The 26,334-nt window shown below is 48.0% G+C and overlaps 1 protein-coding gene across 2 annotated transcripts in view; it reads left to right on the forward strand.

The window, feature by feature from the left end:
* Positions 1 to 26,334, forward strand: part of LOC138452985 (NACHT, LRR and PYD domains-containing protein 3-like) — a 481,434-nt gene that overhangs the window by 163,901 nt on the left and 291,199 nt on the right. For both annotated transcript variants that reach the window (XM_069605362.1, XM_069605363.1), the window contains exon 7: positions 5,196 to 5,366. In XM_069605362.1, coding sequence (XP_069461463.1) covers positions 5,196 to 5,366 — 171 coding nt within the window. The remainder of the gene's footprint in view (positions 1 to 5,195; positions 5,367 to 26,334) is intronic.

Raw genomic sequence — 26,334 nt, forward strand, 5'->3', positions numbered from 1 at the left:
AGAGATGGAATGAGGACCTCATGGATCCCAGGAGTGTAGAGGGCTTCCTACAGATGAGGCTAGAGATGGAATGAGGACCTCATGGATCCCAGGAGTGTAGAGGGCTTCCTACAGATGAGGCTAGGGATGGAATGGGGACCTAATGGATCCCAGGAGTGTAGAGGGCTTCCTACATTTGAGGCTAGGGATGGAATGAGGACCTCATGGATCCCAGGAGTGTAGAGGGCTTCCTACAGATGAGGCTAGGGTTGGAATGAGGACCTCATGGATCCCAGGAGTGTAGAGGGCTTCCTACAGATGAGGCTAGGGATGGAATGGGGACCTCATGGATCCCAGGAGTGCAGAGGGTTTCTTACAGATGAGGCTAGGGATGGAATGGGGGACCTCTGTGATCCCAGGATAGTAGAAGGATTCCTACAGATGAGGCTAGGGATGAAATGAGGACCTCATGGATCCCAGGAGTGTAGTGGGCTTCCTACAGATGAGGCTAGGGATGGAATGGGGACCTAATGGATCCCAGGAGTGTAGAGGGCTTCCTACAGATGAGGCTAGGGATGGAATGGGGACCTAATGGATCCCAGGAGAGTAGAGGGCCTCCTACAGATGAGGCTGGGGATGGAATGAGGACCTCATGGATCCCAGGAGTGTAGAGGGCTTCCTACAGATGAGGCTAGGGATGGAATGGGGACCCAATGGATCCCAGAAGTGTAGAGGGCTTCCTACATATGAGGCTAGGGATGGAATGAGCACCTCATGGATCCCAGGAGTGTAGAGGGCTTCCTACAGATGAGGCTAGGGTTGGGATGAGGACCTCATGGATCCCAGGAGTGTAGAGGGCTTCCTACAGATGAGGCTAGGGATGGAATGGGGACCTCATGGATCCCAGGAATGTAAAGGGCTTCCTACAGATGAGGCTAGGGATGGAATGGGAGACCTCTGTGATCCCAGGATAGTAGAAGGATTCCTACAGATGAGGCAAGGGAAGAAATGAGGACCTCATGGATCCCAGGAGTGTAGAGGGCTTCCTACAGATGAGGCTAGGGATGGAATGGGGACCTAATGGATCCCAGGAGTGTAGAGGGCTTCCTACATATGAGGCTAGGCATGGAACGAGGACCTCATGGATCCCAGGAGTGTAGAGGGCTTCTTACAGATGAGGCTAGGGATGGAACGAGGACCTCATGGATCCCAGGAGTGTAGAGGGATTCCTACAGATGAGGCTAGGGATGGAATGGGGACCTTGTGGATCCCAGGAGTGTAGAGGGCTTCCTACAGATGAGGCTAGGGATGGAATGAGGACCTCATGGATCCCAGGAGTGTAGAGGGCTTCTTACAGATGAGGCTAGGGATGGAATGAGGACCTCATGGATCCCAGGAGTGTAGAGGGCTTCCTACAGATGAGGCTAGGGTTGGAATGGGGACCTCATGGATCCCAGCAGTGTAGAGGGCTTCCTACAGATGAGGTTAGGGATGGAATGGGGGACCTCTGTATCCCAGGATAGTAGAAGGATTCCTACAGATGAGGCTAGGGATGGAATGAGGACCTCGTGGATCCCAGGAGTGTAGAGGGCTTACTACAGATGAGGCTAGGGATGGAATGAGGGCCTCGTCGATCCCAGGAGTGTAGAGGGCTTCTTACAGATGAGGCTAGGGATGGAATGAGGACCTCATGGATCCCAGGAGTGTAGATGGCGTCCTACAGATGAGGCTAGGGATGGAATGGGAGACCTCTGTGATCCAAGGAGAGTAGAGGGCCTCCTACAGCTGAGGCTGGGGATGGAATGGGGACCTCATGGAACCCAGGAGTGTAGAGGGCTTCCTACAGATGAGGCTAGAGGTGGAATGAGGACCTCATGGATCCCAGGAGTGTAGAGGGCTTCCTATAGATGAGGCTAGAGATGGAATGAGGACCTCATGGATCCCAGGAGTGTAGAGGGCTTCCTACAGATGAGGTTAGAGATGGAATGAGGACCTCATGGATCCCAGGAGTGTAGAGGGCTTCCTACAGATGAGGCTAGGGATGGAATGGGGACCTAATGGATCCCAGGAGTGTAGAGGGCTTCCTACATTTGAGGCTAGGGATGGAATGAGGACCTCATGGATCCCAGGAGTGTAGAGGGCTTCCTACAGATGAGGCTAGGGTTGGAATGAGGACCTCATGGATCCCAGGAGTGTAGAGGGCTTCCTACAGATGAGGCTAGGGATGGAATGGGGACCTCATGGATGCCAGGAGTGTAGAGGGTTTCTTACAAATGAGGCTAGGGATGGAATGGGGGACCTCTGTGATCCCAGGATAGTAGAAGGATTCCTACAGATGAGGCTAGGGATGAAATGAGGACCTCATGGATCCCAGGAGTGTAGTGGGCTTCCTACAGATGAGGCTAGGGATGGAATGGGGACCTAATGGATCCCAGGAGTGTAGAGGGCTTCCTACAGATGAGGCTAGGGATGGAATGGGGACCTAATGGATCCCAGGAGAGTAGAGGGCCTCCTACAGATGAGGCTGGGGATGGAATGAGGACCTCATGGATCCCAGGAGTGTAGAGGGCTTCCTACAGATGAGGCTAGGGATGGAATGGGGACCCAATGGATCCCAGAAGTGTAGAGGGCTTCCTACATATGAGGCTAGGGATGGAATGAGCACCTCATGGATCCCAGGAGTGTAGAGGGCTTCCTACAGATGAGGCTAGGGTTGGGATGAGGACCTCATGGATCCCAGGAGTGTAGAGGGCTTCCTACAGATGAGGCTAGGGATGGAATGGGGACCTCATGGATCCCAGGAATGTAAAGGGCTTCCTACAGATGAGGCTAGGGATGGAATGAGGACCTCATGGATCCCAGGAGTGTAGAGGGCTTCCTACAGATGAGGCTAGGGATGGAATGGGGACCTAATGGATCCCAGGAGTGTAGAGGGCTTCCTACATATGAGGCTAGGGATGGAATGAGGACCTCATGGATCCCAGGAGTGTAGAGGGCTTCTTACAGATGAGGCTAGGGATGGAATGAGGACCTCATGGATCCCAGGAGTGTAGAGGGCTTCATACAGATGAGGCTAGGGATGGAATGGGGACCTAATGGATCCCAGGAATGTAGAGGGCTTCCTACAGATGAGGCTATGGATGGAATGAGGACCTCATGGATCCCAGGGGTGTATAGGGCTTCCTACAGATGAGGCTAGGGATGGAATGGGGACCTAATGGATCCCAGGAGTGTAGAGGGCTTCCTACAGATGAGGCTAGGGATGGAATGGGGACCTAATGGATCCCAGGAGTGTAGAGGGCTTCCTACATATGAGGCTAGGGATGGAATGAGGACCTCATGGATCCCAGGAGTGTAGAGGGCTTCTTACAGATGAGGCTAGGGATGGAATGAGGACCTCATGGATCCCGGGAGTGTAGAGGGCTTCATACAGATGAGGCTAGGGATGGAATGGGGACCTAATGGATCCCAGGAATGTAGAGGGCTTCCTACAGATGAGGCTATGGATGGAATGAGGACCTCATGGATCCCAGGGGTGTATAGGGCTTCTTACAGATGAGGCTAGGGATGGAATGGGGACCTCATGGATCCCAGCAGTGTAGAGGGCTTCCTACAGATGAGGCTAGGGATGGAATGGGGGACCTCGTGGATCCCAGGATAGTAGAGGGCTTCTTACAGATGAGGCTTGGGATGGAATGAGGACCTCGTGGATCCCAGGAGTATAGAGGGCTTCCTACAGATGAGGCTAGATATGGAATGGGGACCTAATGGATCCCAGGAGTGTAGAGGGCTTCCTACAGATGAGGCTAGGGATGGAATGAGGACCTCATGGATCCCAGGGGTGTATAGGGCTTCTTACAGATGAGGCTAGGGATGGAATGAGGACCTCATGGATCCCAGGAGTGTAGAGGGCTTCCTACAGATGAGGCTAGGGATGGAATGGGGACCTCATGGATCCCAGCAGTGTAGAGGGCTTCCTACAGATGAGGCTAGGGATGGTATGGGGGACCTCGTGGATCCGAGGATAGTAGAAGGATTGCTACAGATGAGGCTTGGGATGGAATGAGGACCTCGTGGATCCCAGGAGTGTAGAGGGCTTCTTACAGATGAGACTAGGGATGGAATGAGGACCTCATGGATCCCAGGAGTGTAGAGAGCTTCCTACAGATGAGGCTAGGGATGGAATGGGGACCTCATGGATCCCAGGAGTGTAGAGGGCTTCCTACAGATGAGGCTATGGATGGAATGGGGACCTCATGGATCCCAGGAGTGTAGAGGACTTCCTACAGATGCGGCTAGGGATGGAATGAAGACCTCATGGATCCCAGGAGTGTAGAGGGCTTCCTACAGATGAGGCTGGGGACGGAATGGGGACCTCATGGATCCCAGGAGTGTAGAGGGCCTCCTACAGATGAGGCTGGGGACGGAATGGGGACCTCATGGATCCCAGGAGTGTAGAGGGCTTCCTACAGATGAGGCTAGAGATGGAATGGGGGACCTCTGTGATCCCAGGAGTGTAGAGGGCTTCCTACAGATGAGGCTAGGGATGGAATGGGTACCTCATGGATCCCTGGAGTGTAGAGGGCTTCCTACAGATGAGGCTAGGGATGGAATGGGGACCTCATGGATCCCAGGAGTGTAGAGGGCTTTCTACAGATGAGGCTAGGGATGGAATGGGGACCTCATGGATCCCAGGAGTGTAGAGGGCTTCCTACAGATGAGGCTAGGGATGGAATGGGGGACCTCTGTGATCCCAGGATAGTAGAGGGCTTCCTACAGATGAGGCTAGGGATGGAATGGGGACCTCATGGATCCCAGGATAGTAGAAGGATTCCTACAGATGAGGCTAGGGATGGAATGGGGACCTCATGGATCCCAGGAGTGTAGAGGGCTTCCTACAGATGAGGCTGGGGATGGAATGGGGACCTCGTGGATCCCAGGATAGTAGAGAGCTTCCTACAGATGAAGCTAGAGGTGAGATTGGGGTCCTCCATATATCGTCTCAGTGTCGTGCATCATAGGGCAGGCATCGGTTCCCACCCCAATCCCATAGCCTACAGCCTGTGACTTTGTTGGGACACCTACTGTTGAGTATCACTAATTTCTGGAGGAAAAGAGAAGGCTGGACGGGAAGAGAACCAAAGCAGATGCAGCTGCATGTAACTTTTCTGTTGTTGCTACGCTGTTTAATGACTGCACCTCTTTGTTCTATGTAGGTTGGACGAGTGCTCCCTGAAGGGCTCATGTTGTGCAGATCTCGCCGCCGCTCTCACGAGAAATCCATCCCTCACTGATCTGGGTCTGAGAGATAACAAATTGGGGGACACAGGGATGAGCCAGTTATGTGAAGGCCTGAAACATCCCGACTGCAGAATACAAACCTTAGAGTAAGTACTCTGTGGGCAGCAGTGAGTGAGTGAGTGAATGAGTGGGTGCCAGCTAAGTATAGCATCACATGCCCTTCGACAAGCATTTGAAATAAAACATGGGGCGGCTCTCCATATGTTCAGTCAAGATTCGGGAGAGGGTTTGGCATAAATCATGAGAAATGAAGAAAATGTGAAGACAACCACAAGCTTGAATATCAGTAAATTCAAAACAAAACCTGTCTGTGAGAACATACCATGCTGCTAAAATAGCTCAGGGAGTTAAGTGCTTGACTCATGCATCTGTATATGGCCTGGAGCTACAGGTCCAAATGCCAGCAGGGTCAACTCAAATCTGGACTTGCATCCTTAATTAAGGGTACACATTGATGTTCTTGCTGAACTTTCAGCACTTGCATTTTTCAGTGCATAATGTTCATTACAATGGAGTTCACTGACAATGTGGCAATGAAAACAAATTTGGAGAGGAAAAAAAGGGGTCGTGTGGGGTTGGGGATTATTACTTTTTATTTTTATTTATTTATTTGTATACAGTGCTTAAACTTTTACAAATACATGCATCAGGGTGAAACAAAGCTAAATAAAACACACTAAGTACCTACTTTCAACATACATTTACACAGTGTACTGTATCAAATGCACATTTAAAATTAAAAGATGTTTTAAAATTTAACCAGAATACAATTCAAATAGTATCGTCTTTCTGGATTGCACAATAGACATTAACCTCAAACTCAGAAATTCCCTAAATCCATAAAATATGGTTCCAATTGTGACAATAATCAAACCAACCGAACATCAAATCCTATCCCAAAGAGGGGTAAAAGAGTGCTGTCACCCTACATCCATATCAGAAAGGGTGAGGGGTATGCACTTGTCATTCCCATTCAATACCAAATAAGTATTACCTATTCCAAAAAACATAACACAATAAATAATTAAATTTAATATAATAAATAGTTAAAACAATAGACAAGTCTGCATATGTCCTAAACTGCATCTATAGTGAGTGGGTCCTGAAATCGTCTGCACTGGGCAACTTAAAGGGGATGTTCTCTCAGGAATGTATTTTTGGGCATATATTGATTGATCTGAAAAGAAATTCCAATGAATCTTACCTTTGTTGTTTCTCACATTTACCCATGCAAAACCCACTCATCATAAACCGCCATCTTATGCTAATCTTATCTATTGATCCATCGCCCGAAGTTCAAGTGCCCTTGCAGTAGCAAATCAGATCCACCCGCCCCTCAAGTTGACACCAGCATGTCAAACCCATATGCTCCACCTCTTCTCAGGACGTTGGTGCACATTCCCTAATGCGAAGACAGACAGACATACACACACACACACACACACACACACACCCACACACACACACACACACACACACACACACACACACACACACACACACACACACACCCACCCACCCACAAACACATACACATATGCACACACACACACACACACACACAATACAAGTTTACTTTCTTTTCACAAAAACTTGCACTTTTAAGAAAATACTAATAGTCGTGATTTTACCAAGTTGTTATATTTTTAAATTCAAGTTAAACATCGAAAATTACATCCAAGGAACCATTGAAAACTTTTGAGAATATAATAATTGCAAGAAAACTTTGTTTACTACAAGGCACATTCATTCTGATGTTTAGGTTGACTGTCACACTCCATTCAAAAGTTTCAGATTGCCTTCATTGATCTGTACTTGAATTGTGAAGTCAAAGTTTCATGTGGTAAAATTTAATACACTTGTGTTCAAGTTTTGTTTTTGTATCAATGATCATGACATTTTGCCATGTGCACATATTCATACCATAAATGCTGGCATGTTGCTCTGCATCACTGGCAGCGCAAATGGGCAAACTGACTGGTGTTTCACGATCGTACCAGAATATGTTTATAATGTAAATTCAAGCACCCAACAACGGAACATAACTGTATCACGCCTGGGCACAGCTAACCCATCTTCGCACGTCTCAATAAACACTATTTGTATACACACCGTGAAAACACGCATCGCCACCTCAAAACCAATACAATTGGTTGAGAGCCGGCCACAACGAAGGCAACAACAAAGGCTTCCCGACTCAGCCTGACTCACCCGGACATGCCCCGTGCGCCAATAATGCTGCTCGTTACCGATCCTTCCACACAGTAAGCATGCCTTCCGCTGATGCCGCCATACAGCCTTCAGTACTATGCACACTTAATCAGTGATATATGATCTCCTGCAAAGTCTCCCACCAGTCGCCCTCTGCACTAGGTTACCCTTAAGCCAAGCCACCTAACTCCCACCTGTAAGTTACACTGTGCCCAAATGCACGTATTGCCAAACTCTATGTACTACTACTGCCTCTGATTGCTGTATTTAACCTCTATTTGCACTGTCTTTTGACTGCTGCATTTAATATCTATGCTGCATTTAGCCTCTAGCTGCCCTGCCAATTGATTGTTACATCTAGCATCTATGTCACATTTAGGGGGTAATTCATAGAATTCAGCGCACAAGTGGCCTTGGAGATTGACTGGAGTAAGATTGAAAGTAAGATATGGAAAAGATCTTTAGTGCTCCCCGACTGTGTTCCCATATCGTGTATAAGATTTGAATGAGGTCTTATCTCATTAACTGGTTGGATGGAGCGGAAATGGGTCTCGATCTATAGACTTATCCTGGTTCCGCCGAAATCCTGTCTGCATGAGGAAGTTGCAATCTCTATGCATAAATCAACAAACCCATTGCTCGATAAATTGAGATCTAGATGTGATGAGCTATTAGCTCTCTTGGATACTGATATTGAGACCCTTGTGTCTAATCAATTGAAAACCAAGGAAAAATGGCACCGTATGGATTGGATTAGGACGATTGCAAATTATGATCATCTCCTTTGTTGATTGAAATTATCATCATCTCCTTTGTTGATTGACAAGCCAAGATCCTATGTGCCCCATTACCTCAGGAAATTCCCGGGTCCGGCAATGAGGATGGGCTTCCTAAGGTTAAGATTAAACCTATTGCCAACTCTGGAAATCCTCCATGTTCACTATGGGGACACTTATCCAACCAATATCTGTGATAAATGCAATGTAAATGTAGTACAGACTACTCGACATCTGCTGATTGAGTGTTATGGAATTTGGGACCTTAGAGTACTAAGGGGGTAATTCATAGAATTCAGCGCACAAGTGGCGCACGCGGCTGGAGCACAGTGTGCGCGTGCGAATCCCTGCGCCAGCCGCGTGCGCTAAAATCCATTTCCGTGCACAGCGTATTCGTGGATTCCAGCCACCAAAACCAGCCGTGGCGCACAGTGGCGCAGCGACCCTGCAGCAGCGCCAGTTACGCCCCCAAGAACGCCTCTTGCGCAGGGAAAAGCCATCAATATACCCAATCAAGCGCAAAGGGCTGCGCTAACCCTGTACCAGCACAGCAAGCGGGCTACGTGTATCACTGGGGTGCGCGGGAAGTACCTCACGCGATTCCATCAGGGTACGTGTATTTCGGGGTGCGCGTGAAGTTCCACACGCGATATCAGCAGGGTACGTGTATTTCAGGGTGCAGGGGAAGTTACACACGCGATTTCCGCAGGGTACGTGTATGTCAGGGGTGCGCGTGAAGTCCTACACGCGATTGGGCTGCGTGCGTGTATTTCAGGGGTGCACGGGAAGTTCTACACGCGATTGGCCTGGGCGCGTGTATTTCAGGGGTGCGCGGGAAGTTCCACACGCGATTGGCCTGGGCGCGTGTATTTCAGGGGTGCGCGGGAAGTTCCACACGCGATTGGCCTGGGCGCGTGTATTTCAGGGGTGCGCGGGAAGTTCCACACGCGATTGGCCTGGGCGCGTGTATTTCGGGGTGCGCGGGAAGTTCCACACACGAATGGCCTGGGTGCGTGTATTTCAGGGGTGCGCGTGAAGTTCTACACGCGAATGGGCTGCGTGCATGTATTTCAGGGGTGCACGTGAAGTTCTACACGCGATTGGCCTGGGCGCGTGTATTTCAGGGATGCGCGGGAGGTTCCACACGTGAATGGCCTGGGCGCGTGTATTTCAGGGGTGCGCGGGAAGTTCCACACGCGAATGGCCTGGGTGTGTGTATTTCAGGGGTGCGCGTGAAGTTCTACACGCGATTGGGCTGCGTGCGTGTATTTCAGGGGTGCGCGTGAAGTTCTACACGCGATTGGCCTGGGCGCGTGTATTTCAGGGGTGCGCGGGAAGTTCCACACGCGAATGGCCTGGGTGCGTGTATTTCAGGGGTGCGCGGGAAGTTCCACACGCGATCTGGCCTGGGGGAGCGTGTGCGTGTATACCAGGGGTGCGCGGAAAGTTTTACACGCGATTTCAGCAGGGTACGTGTATTTCAGGGGTGCCGGGGAGTCCTACATGTGATTTGCCAGTATGGGTCCTCCCAGGTGTTCCCTGTACACCCTCCACGGCCCCTGCAGGCAGCCCACACCACAGGGGACTACCCTGCCTCCCTGGTCATGTCCCGCAGGCAGCCCACCCAACATGGGCATGCCCCCCAGCAAAGGCACATGTCTCCTTGCACTAATGATCACCAACTCATGTCCCCTTGCACCCCCACCCCCAGAATTGCGGGGCACCTGCCAGCAGGCCCCCACCCATGTCCAACTCATGTTCCCCCCCCCACCCCCCAGCACTGTGGGGCACCTGCCAGCAGGCCCCCACCCATGTCCAACTCATGTTCCCCACCCCCTCCACCCCCCAGCACTGTGGGGCACCTGCCAGCAGGCCCCCACCCATGTCCAACTCATGTTCCCCACCCCCCCCCCACCCCCCAGCACTGTGGGGCACCTGCCAGCAGGCCCCCACCCATGTCCAACTCATGTTCCCCACCCCCCCCACCCCCCAGCACTGTGGGGCACCTGCCAGCAGGCCCCCACCCATGTCCAACCCATGTTCCCCACCCCCCCACCCCTCAGAATTGCGGGGCACCTGCCAGCAGGCCCCCACCCATGTCCAACTCATGTCCCCTTGCACACCCACCCCCAGAATTGCGGGGCACCTGCCAGCAGGCCCCCACCCATGTCCAACTCATGTCCCCTTGCACCCCCACCCCCAGAATTGCGGGGCACCTGCCAGCAGGCCCCCACCCATGTCCAACTCATGTTCCCCAGCACCCCCACCCCCCAGCACTGTGGGGCACCTGCCAGCAGGCCCCCACCCATGTCCAACTCATGTTCCCCAGCCCCCCCCACCCCCCAGCAATGTGGGGCACCTGCCACCAGGCCCCCACCCATGTCGACCACCACCCCCACCCCCCAGTCACCAGGGGCAGCCTCCACCAGGCCCCCACTCATGTCCCCCTGCACCCAGGTCCTCACAATCCCCAATCATGTGCGTTATGGTCAGCCTCCACAGCCAAAAGGCCCTACCAAGTAACCCATTCACCCACATGGAAATGGAAATTACATGTTACACCCCCAATGTTCATAAAGCAAATGAACCCATGTCCGTCACACACAATGGTTGCAAATGAATGGGAAAACACCCAACATGACATGCATGAAACCAATGAGATGATACCACACAGTGAAGTATGAAAACAAAATTGTATTAAAAAAAATTGAATGCAAATGAAATGAAACAAACTACAATAATACGATAAGCTGCATGTCCGTCCATAAAAATCAAAACTACAAATCCAAATCCAAATCCAAAAAAAAAGTTGTTCAAAGTCACATTAAAAATAAAATCAATCCAATGAAGAACTATGTACAAAATATCCAAGGGTCCATGAGCCCAACTGAACAAAGGAAACCTACAAAAAACCCTAACTAAAATGCAACTATATACAAAAAGTGGAGCTGTGTCCGTCAAATCACAAGAAGAAAAAATGAAACCTAAAACTAAAGAACTATATACAAAGGCGGCGGGCAAGTCCAGCGGCTCACTCCGTGGTGTTCCGGGCCAGGGCATCATCAAACTCCTCGTCTATGTCCCGGAGGCGGTCCTGTTCCATGGCCCCGAGGGTCCGCAGGGACGACGCCATCTGCTCCTCCAACCCCCTGCGGATTGCCTCGAGGCACTCGGCCCGCCTCAGGGCCCTCCGCATGGAGTTCTCCGCCCTGACCATTGTGAGCCGCGCCTCTTCCGCCCGCCGCCGCTCCGCACCTATATGCCGGCCCAACCGCTGCCACACGGAAGACACTTCCCGTCCTGGGTCCTCCTGCCCTCCGGCCGATGCCTGCCCCTCCGATGTTGATGGCCCCGAGCCATGATGCCTCCCACGTTGACTCCGCTGCTGCCTGCGACGCCACTGCCTCTGCCAGCACGACGGCATCCAGGCTGATGGAATCCACCGACGCCGTCGTGCACATGCCCTGCCTGATGATGCCGGCACATCCTCCATCTGCTGGGGTACAGTTGCTGTGGTGTCCACCCCTGCTGGACCTCTGACTCCCGACTGTGGGAGGGATGGGATCCCCACCGAGCTGGCTGCATTGGTCAGGGCAGGTCCACAGGGGGCCCTGGTGGCATCTGGGCCGGAAGACGGCAAGGAGAACGACTGACGTATAGTCTCCACAGAGGAGGAGAGGGCCGCCAGATTGGCCGACACATGCAGGAAACCCCCGAACATGGACGATCCCAATTGGGCCACGTCGGCACGGTGCTCTTCGTGATGACGTGCGTGCTCCTCTTGGGAAGCACGCACGGCATCACGAATCACAGCCGTGCGCATCGCGACCCCAATCAGGACCTTCTCCATACGGCCAGGGGTCCCCTCGTCCACAGGTGGAGGGGAGTCAGATGACATGGACATCCCCTCTACCTGCGGACGGGCCTGGGACGGGGCATCCCTGCTGGTGCATGGTGGTGCACCCACAGGGTCAGGGACAGCGACATGCACAGGCCCCTCCACGGTGACCTGTGCTGCCTCCTGCCCCTGCCCCTGGACTGCACCACTTGCACCAGCAGGGATGCCCCCACCAGGCCCCATGTGCGCCTCAGTGGCGGCCTCCTCCTCCTCTGTGGAAACCACCAACCTGGATGGCTCCTCACCGTCTTCCGCCGTAGCAGGCCCCTGTGGGGGCTCACCCACCCCTTCCGCTGCAGCCGTGGGGGCATCCCCGCCGCCTTGCTCCACAGCGCCGTCTCCGCCCTCTTCTTCACTAGCCGCTGCGTAGAGGGAGACATAGAACACAAGCATCAGGGTACTGTACAATGGTCCCCTAGACAGGAAGCAATAGCAGATGAGTGCCACTGTCAAAGTACACTTCCATCATGTCCCTCCACAACACATGTGTCAGTCCAGGCAAAACACACACAGTGACAGTCATGGTGCATGCCATGGACATTTCCATACATGTCCAATGGACTCTCGAAACATACAATGTAATGGAACTCACATGCATCATGGGTCATGCCTATCACATGCACACACTTCACCTCAGTCACATCCATCTGGCCCCGTACACCCCAATCACAGTGGATACAAGGATGACTAGGCTGCATCAGTGAATCTGTACATTGTCACAGACATGTGTCATGCATCCATGGCATCCACAAGTCACAGACACGCAGGTCAGGCACACAGACATGGACACCATATATGTACCTGGCATCAGCACCCATCCCCCACCCCCACCCATGTCCAGGAACAGAGACTGCCATGCTCTCATGTGTACAATCTGCATAGGGCTCCCCATGTCGCATTTAAACACATGCAACAACCGTGCGGTTCACACATTACTGGTCGCACATGCATTACCATGATGTCCCTGCACACATACATGCGTACATGGCCTATGTCACACATACAGGCAAGTCTCAGACAACCAGCACACTGCAACATGCCCTGTCTCACACATTTAGCCTCTAGCTGCCCTGCCAATTGATTGTTACATCCAGCATCTATGTTGCATTTAGCCTCTAGCTGCCCTACCAGTTGATTGTTACATCTAGCATCTATGTCGCATTTAGCCTCTAGCTGCCCTGCCAGTTAACTGCTGCATCTCCCCCACACCGTTCAGAATGTAACTATACCAGGCATCTTCTCAGCACTGCTGAGAGTCATTCTCCACCTTATCCACTCATCCAGCTCTTCAAGCCTCACCTTTAGCTTTACCACCACAGGCACCACCCCTCCCTACCATCATGCCGACTACACTCACTATCACACGCACCCCGCCCTACCTTTCCACGCCATGTAGCCCATCCACCAGAATTGTCAGACTACGAGCCAGACTACCCAAACTATATGAACCGCGTGCCAGGGATGCCACCCAGTCTAAACTGACTAACCGGACCCCACCTATGCACATAGCCACCAACTGTCCCATGAACAGACCCAAGCATAACCTAACTAATATTACGTCCAAGCACAAGCCTCACAATACAGCCACCACACCCACCCACACTAAAACTATCACCCCGCCAATTAGAGGCGCCCTAATTAATGTACGCTCGGTAGTAGCCCATGCTTCAGATATAGCAGACCTCATTCTAGAAGAAAAATGTGACTTTCTAGCCATCACCGAGTCCTGGCTCCATGCAGCTGCTGGCCCAGCCCTCTCGCTAGCTATCCCTGGTGATTATACTATGACTAGACTAGACTCCAGAGGCGGAGGTCTCACCATAATTGCCAAAGCACATCTTAATATTAGATCCGACACCACTAATAACCTCCCATCCTGCGAATCGCTTACAGCCAAGCTGCCTACCCAAACCATCACCATTCATCTATTCTACAGACCTCCTGGGCCCTTTGGCTCCTTCGAGGAAGACCTCACTACCATCCTCATCAATAACCTAAAAAATACCTCCCAGGCGCTCGTTTTAGGAGATTTCAACTTGCTTAGGCCTTAAAGACCCCAAAGACTCCAAGGCTACACTCATTGACAACACCCTGTGAGAATTAGGCTTTACCCAAAGAGTGCCCACCCCCACCCACAACAAAGGGAGAACCCTTGACAGGGTTGCAGACCATAACTGTGTGACCCCCATCAGCGCCATCTCCCCACAACCATGGTCCGACCATTACCTCCTCACCTTCGCCAGCGAAGCCTCAAGTCCCATCTCCAATAATGCTCTAGCTACAGCCATCCCTACGAGAAACAAGAAAAACATCACAGCAGAGAAGCTAATCCCCCTTATTCTCCCTACCCTGAACCAAATCCCAGATACCTCTAACCCTCACCGCCTCTTAGAGGGCTACAACAAAATTATGCACTCAGCCTTAGATTCCATTGCATCGCTCAAACTGAGAAAAAGCAAACCAAAAAAACACCTGAACACTTGGTTCACTGCCCACTTAAAAGCTCTCAGATTAGAGAAACGCAAAAAGGAACAAGCCTGGAGACATTCACCCACCGACAACAACAAGCTGAGCCTCAATAAAATAGTTGCCACCTACAAAAAAGAAATCATAATCGCTAAACAAGAATCTTATAACCAGAGAATATCACAGGCCAAATCCAGTACTAAAGAATTGTTTACTATCATCAAAGAGCTGGAATCACCCGTCCCTGTCCCGGACACACGTGTGAAAGACAAACAATGGTGCACTAGCATCCAAAGCGCCCTCTCCAACAAAGTCGCAGGCCTATAAACCAAAATTAATAACAAGAAAGAATCCTTAACCAACCTTGCCAACACTACCAACTCCCCTCCCCGCCCTAAACCCCATAACCCTACACCTAACCCACTCTCTCGCTTCAGCTTCTCCCAAGTCTCCAAGTTAGAAGTGGAAAAAATTATCCTCAGCCTTAAACCCTCAAATTGCCTGGGCGACCCCTGCCCCTCACAAATCATTAAAGATCCTGCAAGGGACCTCTCACCATTTATTGCCAAACTCATTAATGCCTCCTTCGCCACAGGCATCATCCCTAACAATCTCAAAGAGTCTTGGGTCCTCCCTTTACTCAAAAAACCCTCCCTAGACCCATCTATACCCACTAACTACAAACCCATCACCACCGTCCCCTTCCTGCTCAAAATATTAGATAAGACAGCTTATTTACAAATACAACAATACCTTGAACTAAACCATCTTCTGGGAATCCGGCAATCGGGCTTTAGACCCCAGGACGGGACAGAGACTGCTCTCATAGATCTCAAGGCTCAAATCGACACCCTTAGAGATAATGGGAAAACTGCTCTACTACTTCTGCTTGACCTCTTGGCAGCATTTGATTTAGTGGATCACAAAATTCTCTGTAACCACCTAGACTCAGCAGCCCATTTCTCTCAAGAAGTCATCGGTTGGATTGAGTCCTTCCTGAACAATAGGTCCTTATGCGTTTTTTCTAACTCCGCATCCGCCGACACTATCCGTATCACTTGCGGGGTCCCTCAGGGGTCATGCATCTGCCCTACATTGTACAACATGTTCACAAAGACCCTGTTTGATGATCTAGACGGCCTGGGTATCACCCACACTAATTACGCTGATGATACCCAGATCCTCATCCCGTTGACGGGAGATTACAACAAGGATTTGGCCTTGGTGAACAAGGTGTACCGCATTATCCAGGCATGGATGGTCTCCCACAGTCTATGCCTGAATGATGACAAGACCAAACTCATTATCCTCGGCTCCACCCCCAACCCAAACAAACTGGATAACAACTACACCAGCTTCATCATAGATGGCAACCCTAGCAAGGTAGCCAAGGAAGTTAAAACTTTAGGAATTTACCTAGACTCTTCCCTGTCATTCCGCAAACAGGTCTGCTCCTTGGCCTCTTCCACAGCCCACACATGCAAACTGACAAGAGCAGCCAAACCCTTCCTGTCCACCGAGAGCTGCACCACATTAGCCAGAGCCCTTATACTATCAAAACTGGACCATTGGAACGCCCTTTACGTAGGAGCCAACAAATATGTTACAAATAAAATCCAGACCCTGCAAAACAATGCTCTCAGAGCTACGCTTAGCATTCCGAAGAGAGAACACATTTCCAACATTAGGAGAGCCCATAACTGGCTTACCACCACCGACAAAATCCTGCTCAAAGTAGCCTCCTTAACCCATAAATGCCTCAACAATGCAGCCCCTGCTACTTAGTCGATAGAATAAAAAGATACACGCCCAACCGTCTGACCAGAACCGCCAATTCCAACTTGCTCTCAGTTCCTAAGTTCAAACAAACCAAAACGGTTGGCAACAGCTTCCAGGTGAAAGCAGCCCAACACTGGAACTCCCTGCCACCTTCCTTAAGGTCACCACAAACTTATCCCCACTTTAGACGTAATTACATTCAGTGGTTAAAAGACAATGACCAATAACTCCCCGGCCTACCCATGTATACTTGTAAATATGTATATTTGTAAACTGTCTATCATTGTATTTGTCGCAACAAAAAACGTGAAACATTTAGACAAATGCAAAATTCTGTCCATCAGTTACATCATTTCACTCTTGTGACTCTCCGACTGTCAAGGTTATCAGCACAGGATCACACGCAGAGGTAGCATGCACTCCTGCCTCCCTTTAGAAGTCGTGGCGTCTGCTATTGTTGAGTACGCAGGTACACCATGACCCACACAGGGAAAGACGGTTAGAGCTCATAGACTGGATAGGGTTGGGGGAGTTAGGGTAACCAGATAGAGGGTTAGGGAAGATACATCGATAGGTAGAGGGAATCTGGTAAAGGTTACTCCTCTACTCCTTGGCGTACTCGAGATATGCTGTGCACTCAACTGCTGTGAACGGCCAACACATACACACATGCACAAACAAGGTTTTGGTGGTCAGGACACCCAGATATCTCTCTGGATACAACCACCATCTATGACCTCTACTGGTAGTGATCCCAGAGCCCTGTTATTACCACACATTAGCACAGAGCCCTGTTATTGTCTTCATAATAGCACAGTATAGCACAGTCTAAATACAAACAAATGGGGTCACTTAGCTTTGGAATCATGCTTCATTCGGCCTGCTTCCAGATCGGTGCTTTCCTCGCGTTGTGCGTGCTTTCTAGCACAGTGCTTCCAAGCACAATGTATAGCTTCTTTTCACAACGTCTAAAGATAAAGCACACAATCATTGCATGTCAGTATAGTACACACAACACACTCTGTCTGAGCGTCTTCTGTAGCACTTGCTCACACACGTCTGCAACTAATGCGCTGTTGCATGCGCATCAGATTTGTTTGGGCGCACTCTAATGCACTCAATAGGTTAATAGCCTTATCTTGGTGTTAGCGGGGCCTGATCAGTTCAGGTGAGGGCACGGCCCGGCTACGAATAGCAGAGTGCTAGGAGCTTCCCAGGATGAGCTCCCCAGCACAAACGACGTTTCGTTTCATTGTGCGCTCATGCGCTTTGCGGCAGGCATGTCCCTGGGTTTTTCCCACCGGCTCGTGTGTCAGTTGGTTGGCCTCTTGGAAGGTCTAGTTGCTTGTGGCTCCTGTCTTTGTGCCTGTTGCTGTCTCTGTGCCTGTTGCTGTCTCTGTGCTTGCCCTTCATGATGGAACACCTGCAATGAGGGCAAATGTGACATTTGCTGTGGCTACCCTGCCCCTGCTTGCTAATCTGCATAGGCTTATTGATGGTACTACCCACTATGCCCCCCTGCCCTCCAGGTCTCCTGACGCCCACCTCCTTCAAAATTAGTCACTGGACCTATTCCCTCACCCAATGAGTATGTGTTGCTGCTAGCTAACTAGCTACTCCTTATCGACCTTCTGTGCTGGATAAAAACGCACTAACTCATTCTTTATAAATCCTCTCTTCACGTCTCCCATGACTGACTATGGTCTTCAAAATGCTGTTCAAGTACACAGCGCTTCTTGGACACACCAATGGCATACATATTAGAGCATGCATCACATTACATACGGATGAAATACGAGAGTGATGGCTAGATAAAGTTGCAGACAGAGATAAACTTTGAGATCGATGTATACATACCGATCGATAGAGGAATATATAAAGAGGCATACATGCAGAAGAATAAATGTTGATCGATTGAAATCGATCAAAGTATACATTTATATATGTGAAACTCATAAATATAATTATGTTTGCGGGCGAGATGGATACAGCCATCGAGACACACCTATGGATGAAGGTACATAGACAGATACTGATGGATATGTATATTGATATATATAAAGAGATACATTACGTTAAAATGTATAGAGAGATATGGATAGACAAAGACAAACGCATAGATGCGTATAGGTAGAGACAAACACTTATCGCAAGGACAGGTATAGAGAGATGGATACAGCAAGATACACAGTTGCATGGATATTGATGGAGAACAAGAGGTGGGTGGATATATAAAGAAGGACACATATGAATTCAGATCATTATAAATAAAAACAATGGGCCTCATTACGAGTTTGGTGGTATCTGGCCAGTAAATCCGCCCAGATACCACCAAACTCAATTACCGTTACCACCCCTTTGTCCAGCGGAATTACCGTCGGATTACAAGTGACAGTGGTAATCCCAATTTGTTCCGAGTCCATAGACTCTCTGGGGCTTTTTTAGCTGAATTACCGTGGCAGTAATTCCACAGCGTAATTCCACGGATTTTGCTGATTTTTCGGCCGAGAGTTTGCAGGATTCACCTCCAGCATTTTGCTGTAGGTAAATCCTCAACCTCAGGACCATACCTGTGATATGGTGCAGCAGGAAAGTGGCAGTAATTCCGTTACTGCCAGTTTTTTACCACTCGCCGTGCTTGTAATGAGGCCCAATGACTTTTTTTTGTCATAGACGTATTGAAGAATTGTGGAACAGCAGTCTGTGCCAATATAATGCCCCCATGCCTTTGTAATTTCACCCAGAAGTAATCTGCTTCACGCTGTACAATAAAGTTTAAAAAACATGTGCAGTGCTTTGGTTTAAGGCTCTATATAAAATACAATAAAATACAAAATACAAAGTGCCTGTTTGTTGCATGATAAAAATCCATATATTTTCAGACTATTTGCTCTGCATTGTGCAAGGACAGACCATGATGCACAATTACTATCAACCACACAAATAATTCTTCTTTTCCTGTCAGTCGGTGTCCTGTCAGCAAGGTAAATCCTAATGTGATGATGGCGTATGCGATCATATTGAGTATAGTTGTTATGGAGGTTACAGAGGTAGGATTTTCCGTATGAATATAGAATTTTAATAATAGAAATACTTTTCAATGTTTTTGCAAAAAAGGTACAGACATAACATGTTGACATTTCTCATTTATTGGTAAATCAATTGATACTATTGAGGCGAATAAATAATAAAAAGTCATAAAAACACATTCAGTAATAAATATCAACTAATATTTAATAACAAACAGTAAATAGATCTGAAATAAAAAGAATTAAAAATATTTAATGTATACAGTTTCTCAACATAAAGTAAATGATAGAAACCTGCATTGGATGAAATCGTAAAGACCACCACACTTCATTTGAATCTTGAAGGTCCCAGGCTCTCCCGCCAGTCTTTTGCACTTGGTTCCGGCCCGCTGCACTTTTTTCAGCAGTACTGCACTTTCAGCTTACGCTCCATGAGCGGGGAAAACTCTTTGCACTTAACCTAGGGCCCTGCTGGATCGGACCCTGCCTAGGGCCTTTGCATGGCCAGCACCGTCAATGTCGGATCTTTCACAAACCAAATTCCGTTAGCTGTAATATTGGCTTTGCCACCCATTGTTTTGTTCTTTTTGTAAACGCAACGGTGTAACGAAGCATATCGAAAGTGCCTGCAGTTTTTCCTTGTTTCCTACCAATGTTCTCATTATATGCAAGTATAGCCAGCCTTGTTCTTGCCGCTATACCATGTATGCTGAAATGCAAACTTTTAGTCCTGTACTTTAGGCACATATTATGGAAAACCTCCAAATCACCAGTGTGTCAAAATTCTGTCAGGCTCCTCAAATCTCTGGTAAGTGTTTTGTGGCACACAATGTTTTCAAGGGCTGTGTGCAGAGGGGAGACTTTCACCAACCATCTTTTGTTACCTTTGTGCTCCTCACTCAAAGGACCATGTACACACTCGTGAAAATGCTGGTGTTCCTCCCATGAGTGCACGTTTGAACAATGGTGGAGCATTGAACGCCACCTTTTAACAAGAATATCTATGGATCCCTCCCATGTTTTTCTACTCCATCCAAAGATGGTTGCTGATAGTCTGTCGTCATTTTAAAATGTCTTCTCAACCCTTTTTTGTACCAGCCGCTGTTATTTTTTTGGATATTGATTTGGCGATGTGCCATACATCAAATGTATATTTTATGTGCGGGAACGTCTCTCGCATGGCCTTTGCAATTCCAACATGCCTGTCAGTTGCTATCAGTTCTATTTGCATTCCCCTTGATTGCAGAAGATCAGTGGATTTAATTAAACCATATTTCTCCATGGCAACAGAGGATGAAGATTCAGACAACAGAACTCTTTATTTTCTGGGTGTCCAAGTCCTGCAAGTGGTAAGTACCGTATTTGGCTGAAAATCCAGGACTGTCGCACTGTCCATCACCAGCAAGCCTGGCCCTTTTTCCTGTGAGAACATTGTGTATGGATATCAGAACCTTCTCTGATATTTGTGTTAAGCGGTTTTCACAAGAAACTCAAGTGCTACACCTTTTTTTTAATACACTTTTTTTATTAGTCAATGCTCCCGCATGATATAACAAATGAAATTGTTTTGCATAAAATGTTTACAGATACCACTCCACATAAGGCTTAGTTTCATCTCTCCGGAGCTTAACAGTTTTATATAACAATAAATTGCACCCAATAACAATTTAACGATGACTGTGACACTGTTTGGTTCTACACAAGCATATTAGGGCAGTTCTTCTCATGGTATCAAGAAATGATTCAGTACCGATGGTCCATAGTATTGATGCTCGCTATCTTTTACCCATTTGTAAAAAGGGAAACACACCTTGAAGAATTTCTAAGTACCATATGCCAATGCACACACCTTTTCCATTGCTAATACTCCCCACAGCCTCTTCCATTGCTAATACTCCCCACAGCCTCACCCACCATAAAGCCACCCCGGGACACTCTGTAGTTTTCCATTGGTGAGCCCGGAACATTCTGGATGCGGTTAGCATGCACATGATTAAGCTCGCTTGTGATCCACTCGACACATACACTCCCTCCTCTACCGTCCCCAGAAGTGTTATGATCGGGGAAAGGGGTAACTGCACCCCTAGGATATCTTTAATATGCCCCAAGATCTCCTTCCAGAAAACCTACGCTTTAGGGCAGGACCATCACATGTGCTGCAAGTCCCTGACCTCCCTGTAGTTCCTACAACATAAAGGTGAGTAGTGATGATGTATTTTATGGAGCCTCTGCGGCCAGAGGTACCATTGAAAGCATAGCTTATAAGCTGCTTCTTTAATCGTGGAACACTTCAACGTCTTTTGAGCCCACCACCAAATTTGGCCCCATACTTCTGCAGAGATCGTGACTCCCGGATCACTTTCCCATTTTTCCATATCCAGGAGCTTGTCCTCCGGAGTCGCTGTGTCCAACAGCAGGTAGAGCCATGAGACCCTCTTCTGAAGCACCCTGTCCTTCATCAAGTCCTACAAATTTACAGAAACTTGAAATCTTACTGAACGTTGATCCACTGAACAACAGAGCAGAAGAAGAAAGTACATTTCTAGCAGGCACTTTTCCAAGAATGGGTTGCGCGTACCACGAAAATGCATTGTGTTGGTGGACACAGCTACCCCTTATCTTCAGGTTGGTGCCTTTCACCACTCGAGTAAACTTCTCCAATGGTTCCCCACAAATCCTCCTACATACCCTATGGTCGCATTTGATCATTTGTATAATCTGTAGCAGGCAGCTGTCAAATACAAGGTACTTTGGCTCCCGTAATAGCCTTTCGTCCTGCAGTACAGTGGTTTGCAATTCTATGGTGGTGGATGTCAGGGTCATGAACATAGTCATCGATCAATGCCGAAGATGCTTCAGTTATTTCAATCTGTGATATTCTATGATGTTCAGAATGTATTGGGGAAACAGAAAACATGTCTTTCTTTGATTGAAATTGTTTCAAGGGTGTGGATTGTGTGAGAGGATCTAAAAGTAATGATGAAACATCTTCAGTGTTGTCTGTCACTTCTTGTGGACGTTGTGTGATGTAACAGTGATCCATTGTTACTTTCCATGGTTCGTTTTTGATATTCAATTCAGATTTCGGCCACTGGACATTGGCATCCTAGCTCTGAACCTTCGGATGAGCATCATTTTCAACCTCAAACATTAGTTGTATTTGTTTGTGGTGTGGTCTGAGTTTTCCTGCTCTTTTTCTTCATAGTCCTCTAATACATTAAAACAACAAGCATTATTTATTTTACATGTACTGAACATATGAATATCAATCTTACCATATAACACCAATTCAACAATTTCTAAACAACCACTTAAAAAAACTGAAAAGCAGGGATGGTTTTTACCCTGGTTTTCCGAGTGTGTTATAATACAGTCAATTTTGAGTCGCAGATTTCATCACCCAACTGTATATATAATTCACAAAAAGTTGTAAACAGCCGTAATACTATTCCATTTCATGAAACATACACACAATTATAACAAGAACACAACTTCAGTATGGACAACACTTCACACACAATCAAAGTTATATTAAAGGTAAAATAGATGATAGATTAGGACTATCCCTATTGTTTGTATACCTGTGGTCCATGTGTCTGTTCTATCTCGACCGCTTCAGTAGTAGACTCCTTGTACATAACAACACATTTCATAAAAATTGGATACTAGTTTAACCATTTAATGTCTACTTCACAAAGATTACATCTTCATAATTAAAGTTGTCTGTTGATTTTCCACCATTAGTTATCCATAGAACACAGAAACAGTAAATCACTTGAAGAGATTTTTAGTAAAAACCTGAAAAAATGTATTAACAATAATTGATTTCAAAATGTGCCTGTTGAACTTCACTGATGTCAGCCTGCAAAAATAAACAGATTCCATCATTGACACCAAAAACATGCTGCATTGTAATGTTTATTTTGTATTAATGTCCCTTTAGATGTCAAGCAACAGCATATTAATACATACATAGCCCATTTTTAGAATAAATTATTCCATGTAATTATTCTACTATCAGAGTTTTTGAGATGGATTACTGTCCATGTTGCATGTAGGAAGGTGAATGACACAATGAGATTAATGATTACATGCATTCCCATTTTTTGAAATTATTATTCATTCTAAAGAAAATATCATTTATGTTATTACTTGGAACAAAATATGATCAATCATAAATCATTAATATGATTCAATAAAGTAACACGGGTCGTACCTCATCTGCCTGACTGGTTGCAATGGAAGACGAGTATGTTGGCAAGTACCTGCATCCCCCGTATATACATTGTTTATTTTGCAATTATTATTCTTTTTTGTTTTTTTTTATTTGGAAAGCGCATAACAGCCCATGGGCATCGAGGCACTGTTGCAAGAGAGTGTCTTAGTTACAGGAAGAATACTTTGCTCATGGTTACAGTGAGCGTGTAGTATGACAGTGCGACTTTATAAGGTAACATACATAGATGGTTACAGGTTTAGTAAATCATACAGAGCAATGAAGATTATATCACATAGATGGGAGAAGCATGCAGCCTAGGTGGAAGCACTGGGCCCAATAGGACTAAAGCTTATAGGAACAACATAGTTTTTATTGCTTTAGGGAAGGCTAAATGTGACTCAATACTTCTAATGTGAGGTGGTAACGTGTTCCAGTGGGTGGCGGCCATGACAGGGAAGCTGGCACCTCCTGCATGAACCCTCCGGGTCTTAGGAGTGGAGATTCGATTGGTGTAAGCCGTTCTTGTGGGTCTGGTTGGGAAAGGTTTAGTTATTCTTTGAAAAAGGTAGAGGGGGGCCGTGTTATGGATGCATTTGTGCGTAAGGGCGAGAGTTGTAAAGATGATCTGTTCCTTGATGGGGAGCCAGTGAACTTGCTTCCTGGTCTCAGAGATATGGTCCCTCTTAGAAATGCCGATGGCGGCCCTGAGGGCATTTTTGGTCTGGACAGTTTGTAGTCTACTGATGTTTTTTGGCGGATGTCCCTGCTAAGAGGGTGTTGCAATAATCCAGTCGAGACCCAATTATTGCCCTCGCTATAGTGAGGCAGTTTTGTTCTGACAGAAAAGGTCTGGCTGCATTAAGCAGTTTAGAATGGTAGGCTGCTGTGGATGCAACGGCGTTGACCTGCCTGGTCATTGAGATGTTGGAATCCATGGTCTTGACAGCTTGAGATACAGAGATTGTCATGTTAGCAGTCTTCAAGGAGCTGTATTGGTTATCCAGTTTTTTAATGGTAGCAGGTGATCCAATTATCAGAAGTTTGGTTTTTTCACCGTTAAGGCACAGCCAGTTTTTTGTCATCCAGGTTTGAATGGTGGAGTAGATGGAGTTGAGGGTTTTCATTGTGGTCTCATAGTCGCCGGTGAGGGGGATGATGACCTGCGTGTCATCACATAATTGGTGTATGTGATGCCCAACCCGTCCAGAATGTTGAACAATGGCCTCATGAATAGGTTATAGAGGGTAGGTGAGATGCAGGAGCCCTGTGGGACTCTGCTTTGTATGTTGCTTGGGTGGGCACAGGCTGATTCTGAGAAGACTTTCATGACCCTTTTCGAGGTGATCCAAGCTATGGCCTTAGGGGAGAAATTGGCAGCGGAAGAGAGATGGTGGCAGAGGGTGTTAGGGTCCACCAATCAAAAGCTGCGGACAGGTCAAAGAGCAGAAGGAGAGCCGGTTTGCTGGCGTCTCTGAAGTCGTCCATTTGGTTTTTGAGGTCTAAAAGTGCTGTTTCGGTCCTGTGGCTGGAAAGGTTGTTAGCCTCAAGGAATTTTTGGATTGACAGATAAGCTGCCTTGTCGAGGATTTTTAATAGAAAGGGGACCGTGGTGATGGGTCTGTAGTTACCTGGGACAGTTGGGTGAAGTGTGGGTTTCTTAAGTAGAGGGCGTACCCATGCTTCGTTAAGGCCAGTTGGGACATGGCCTGTTGTGAAGGATGCATTGATTAAGGCTGTAAGGAATGGGGCAAGGGTTGGGGCACAATCTTTGATGAGTTGAGCCGGGCAAGCGTCCCCTTTGCAGTGGGTTGGTTTGATGGATTTGAGTTGGGCGATTACTTCTTGTTCGCTCATTTCCTTGAAGACAAAGGGGGGGAGTCACCTGAAGCGCTACTATGGAGGTTAGATATTTGATGGCTGAGTGCCTGTTGATGGGTGACGATTTTATTTTGAAGAGTGTCGAGTTTGTCAAACATAGCAGATTGGATACTATTACACCAGTCTTCATCTTTGACGAGTGTCTGCAGAGGTGGGGTGGGTGTTTCCAACTCTCTGAAGATGGCAAACATTTCTTTGGTCCCTGATTTAGCATTTGCTATCCTAGTGTTGAACGAGGTGGCTTTAGATTTGATTATGGCGGTTTTATATTCCTTGGAGATAATCTTGAAAGCTAGCTTGGATGAGTCATTCACATTAGTTTTCCAGTAAGAGAGCGCTGCCCTTTTCTTGGAACATAGCTCAAGATGCTCTTGGGAGAACCAAGCATTTGAGTGCTTGGTGCGCTTTAGATTGAATGGGGCGATGGCGTCAACCGCTTATGAGATGATGGTTTTGAAAGAACTAGCAAGAGTTTCTGGGTTTCTGGAGAAGGGGGGCTGAAGGGCAGGCACCAAAAGGTACGGTGTGAGTTTTTCCTTTGTGAGCTGACGAGAGCTTCTGGTGAGTGCCGGGGGGAAGGGAGTCTCTTGCTTGGGCCGACCTCTTGGTAGTGATGAGATCAAATCCGAATGGAGTGGTGATCACACCAGGGAATAAGGAGATGTCCGTGACAGTGAGAGGGCAGTTATGGTGGGCAACCCAGTCAAGGGGGCATCCTTTAATGTGCGAAGGCTCCTGTGATGGCTTGTATGAACCCTCGGGTGGATAGGGCTTTATTGAGGGAGGCTGCTTGGGAGT

Source organism: Ambystoma mexicanum, chromosome 4p (assembly GCF_040938575.1).
Source record: "Ambystoma mexicanum isolate Mex_15411 chromosome 4p, UKY_AmexF1_1, whole genome shotgun sequence".
Classification (NCBI taxonomy): Eukaryota; Metazoa; Chordata; class Amphibia; order Caudata; family Ambystomatidae; genus Ambystoma; species Ambystoma mexicanum.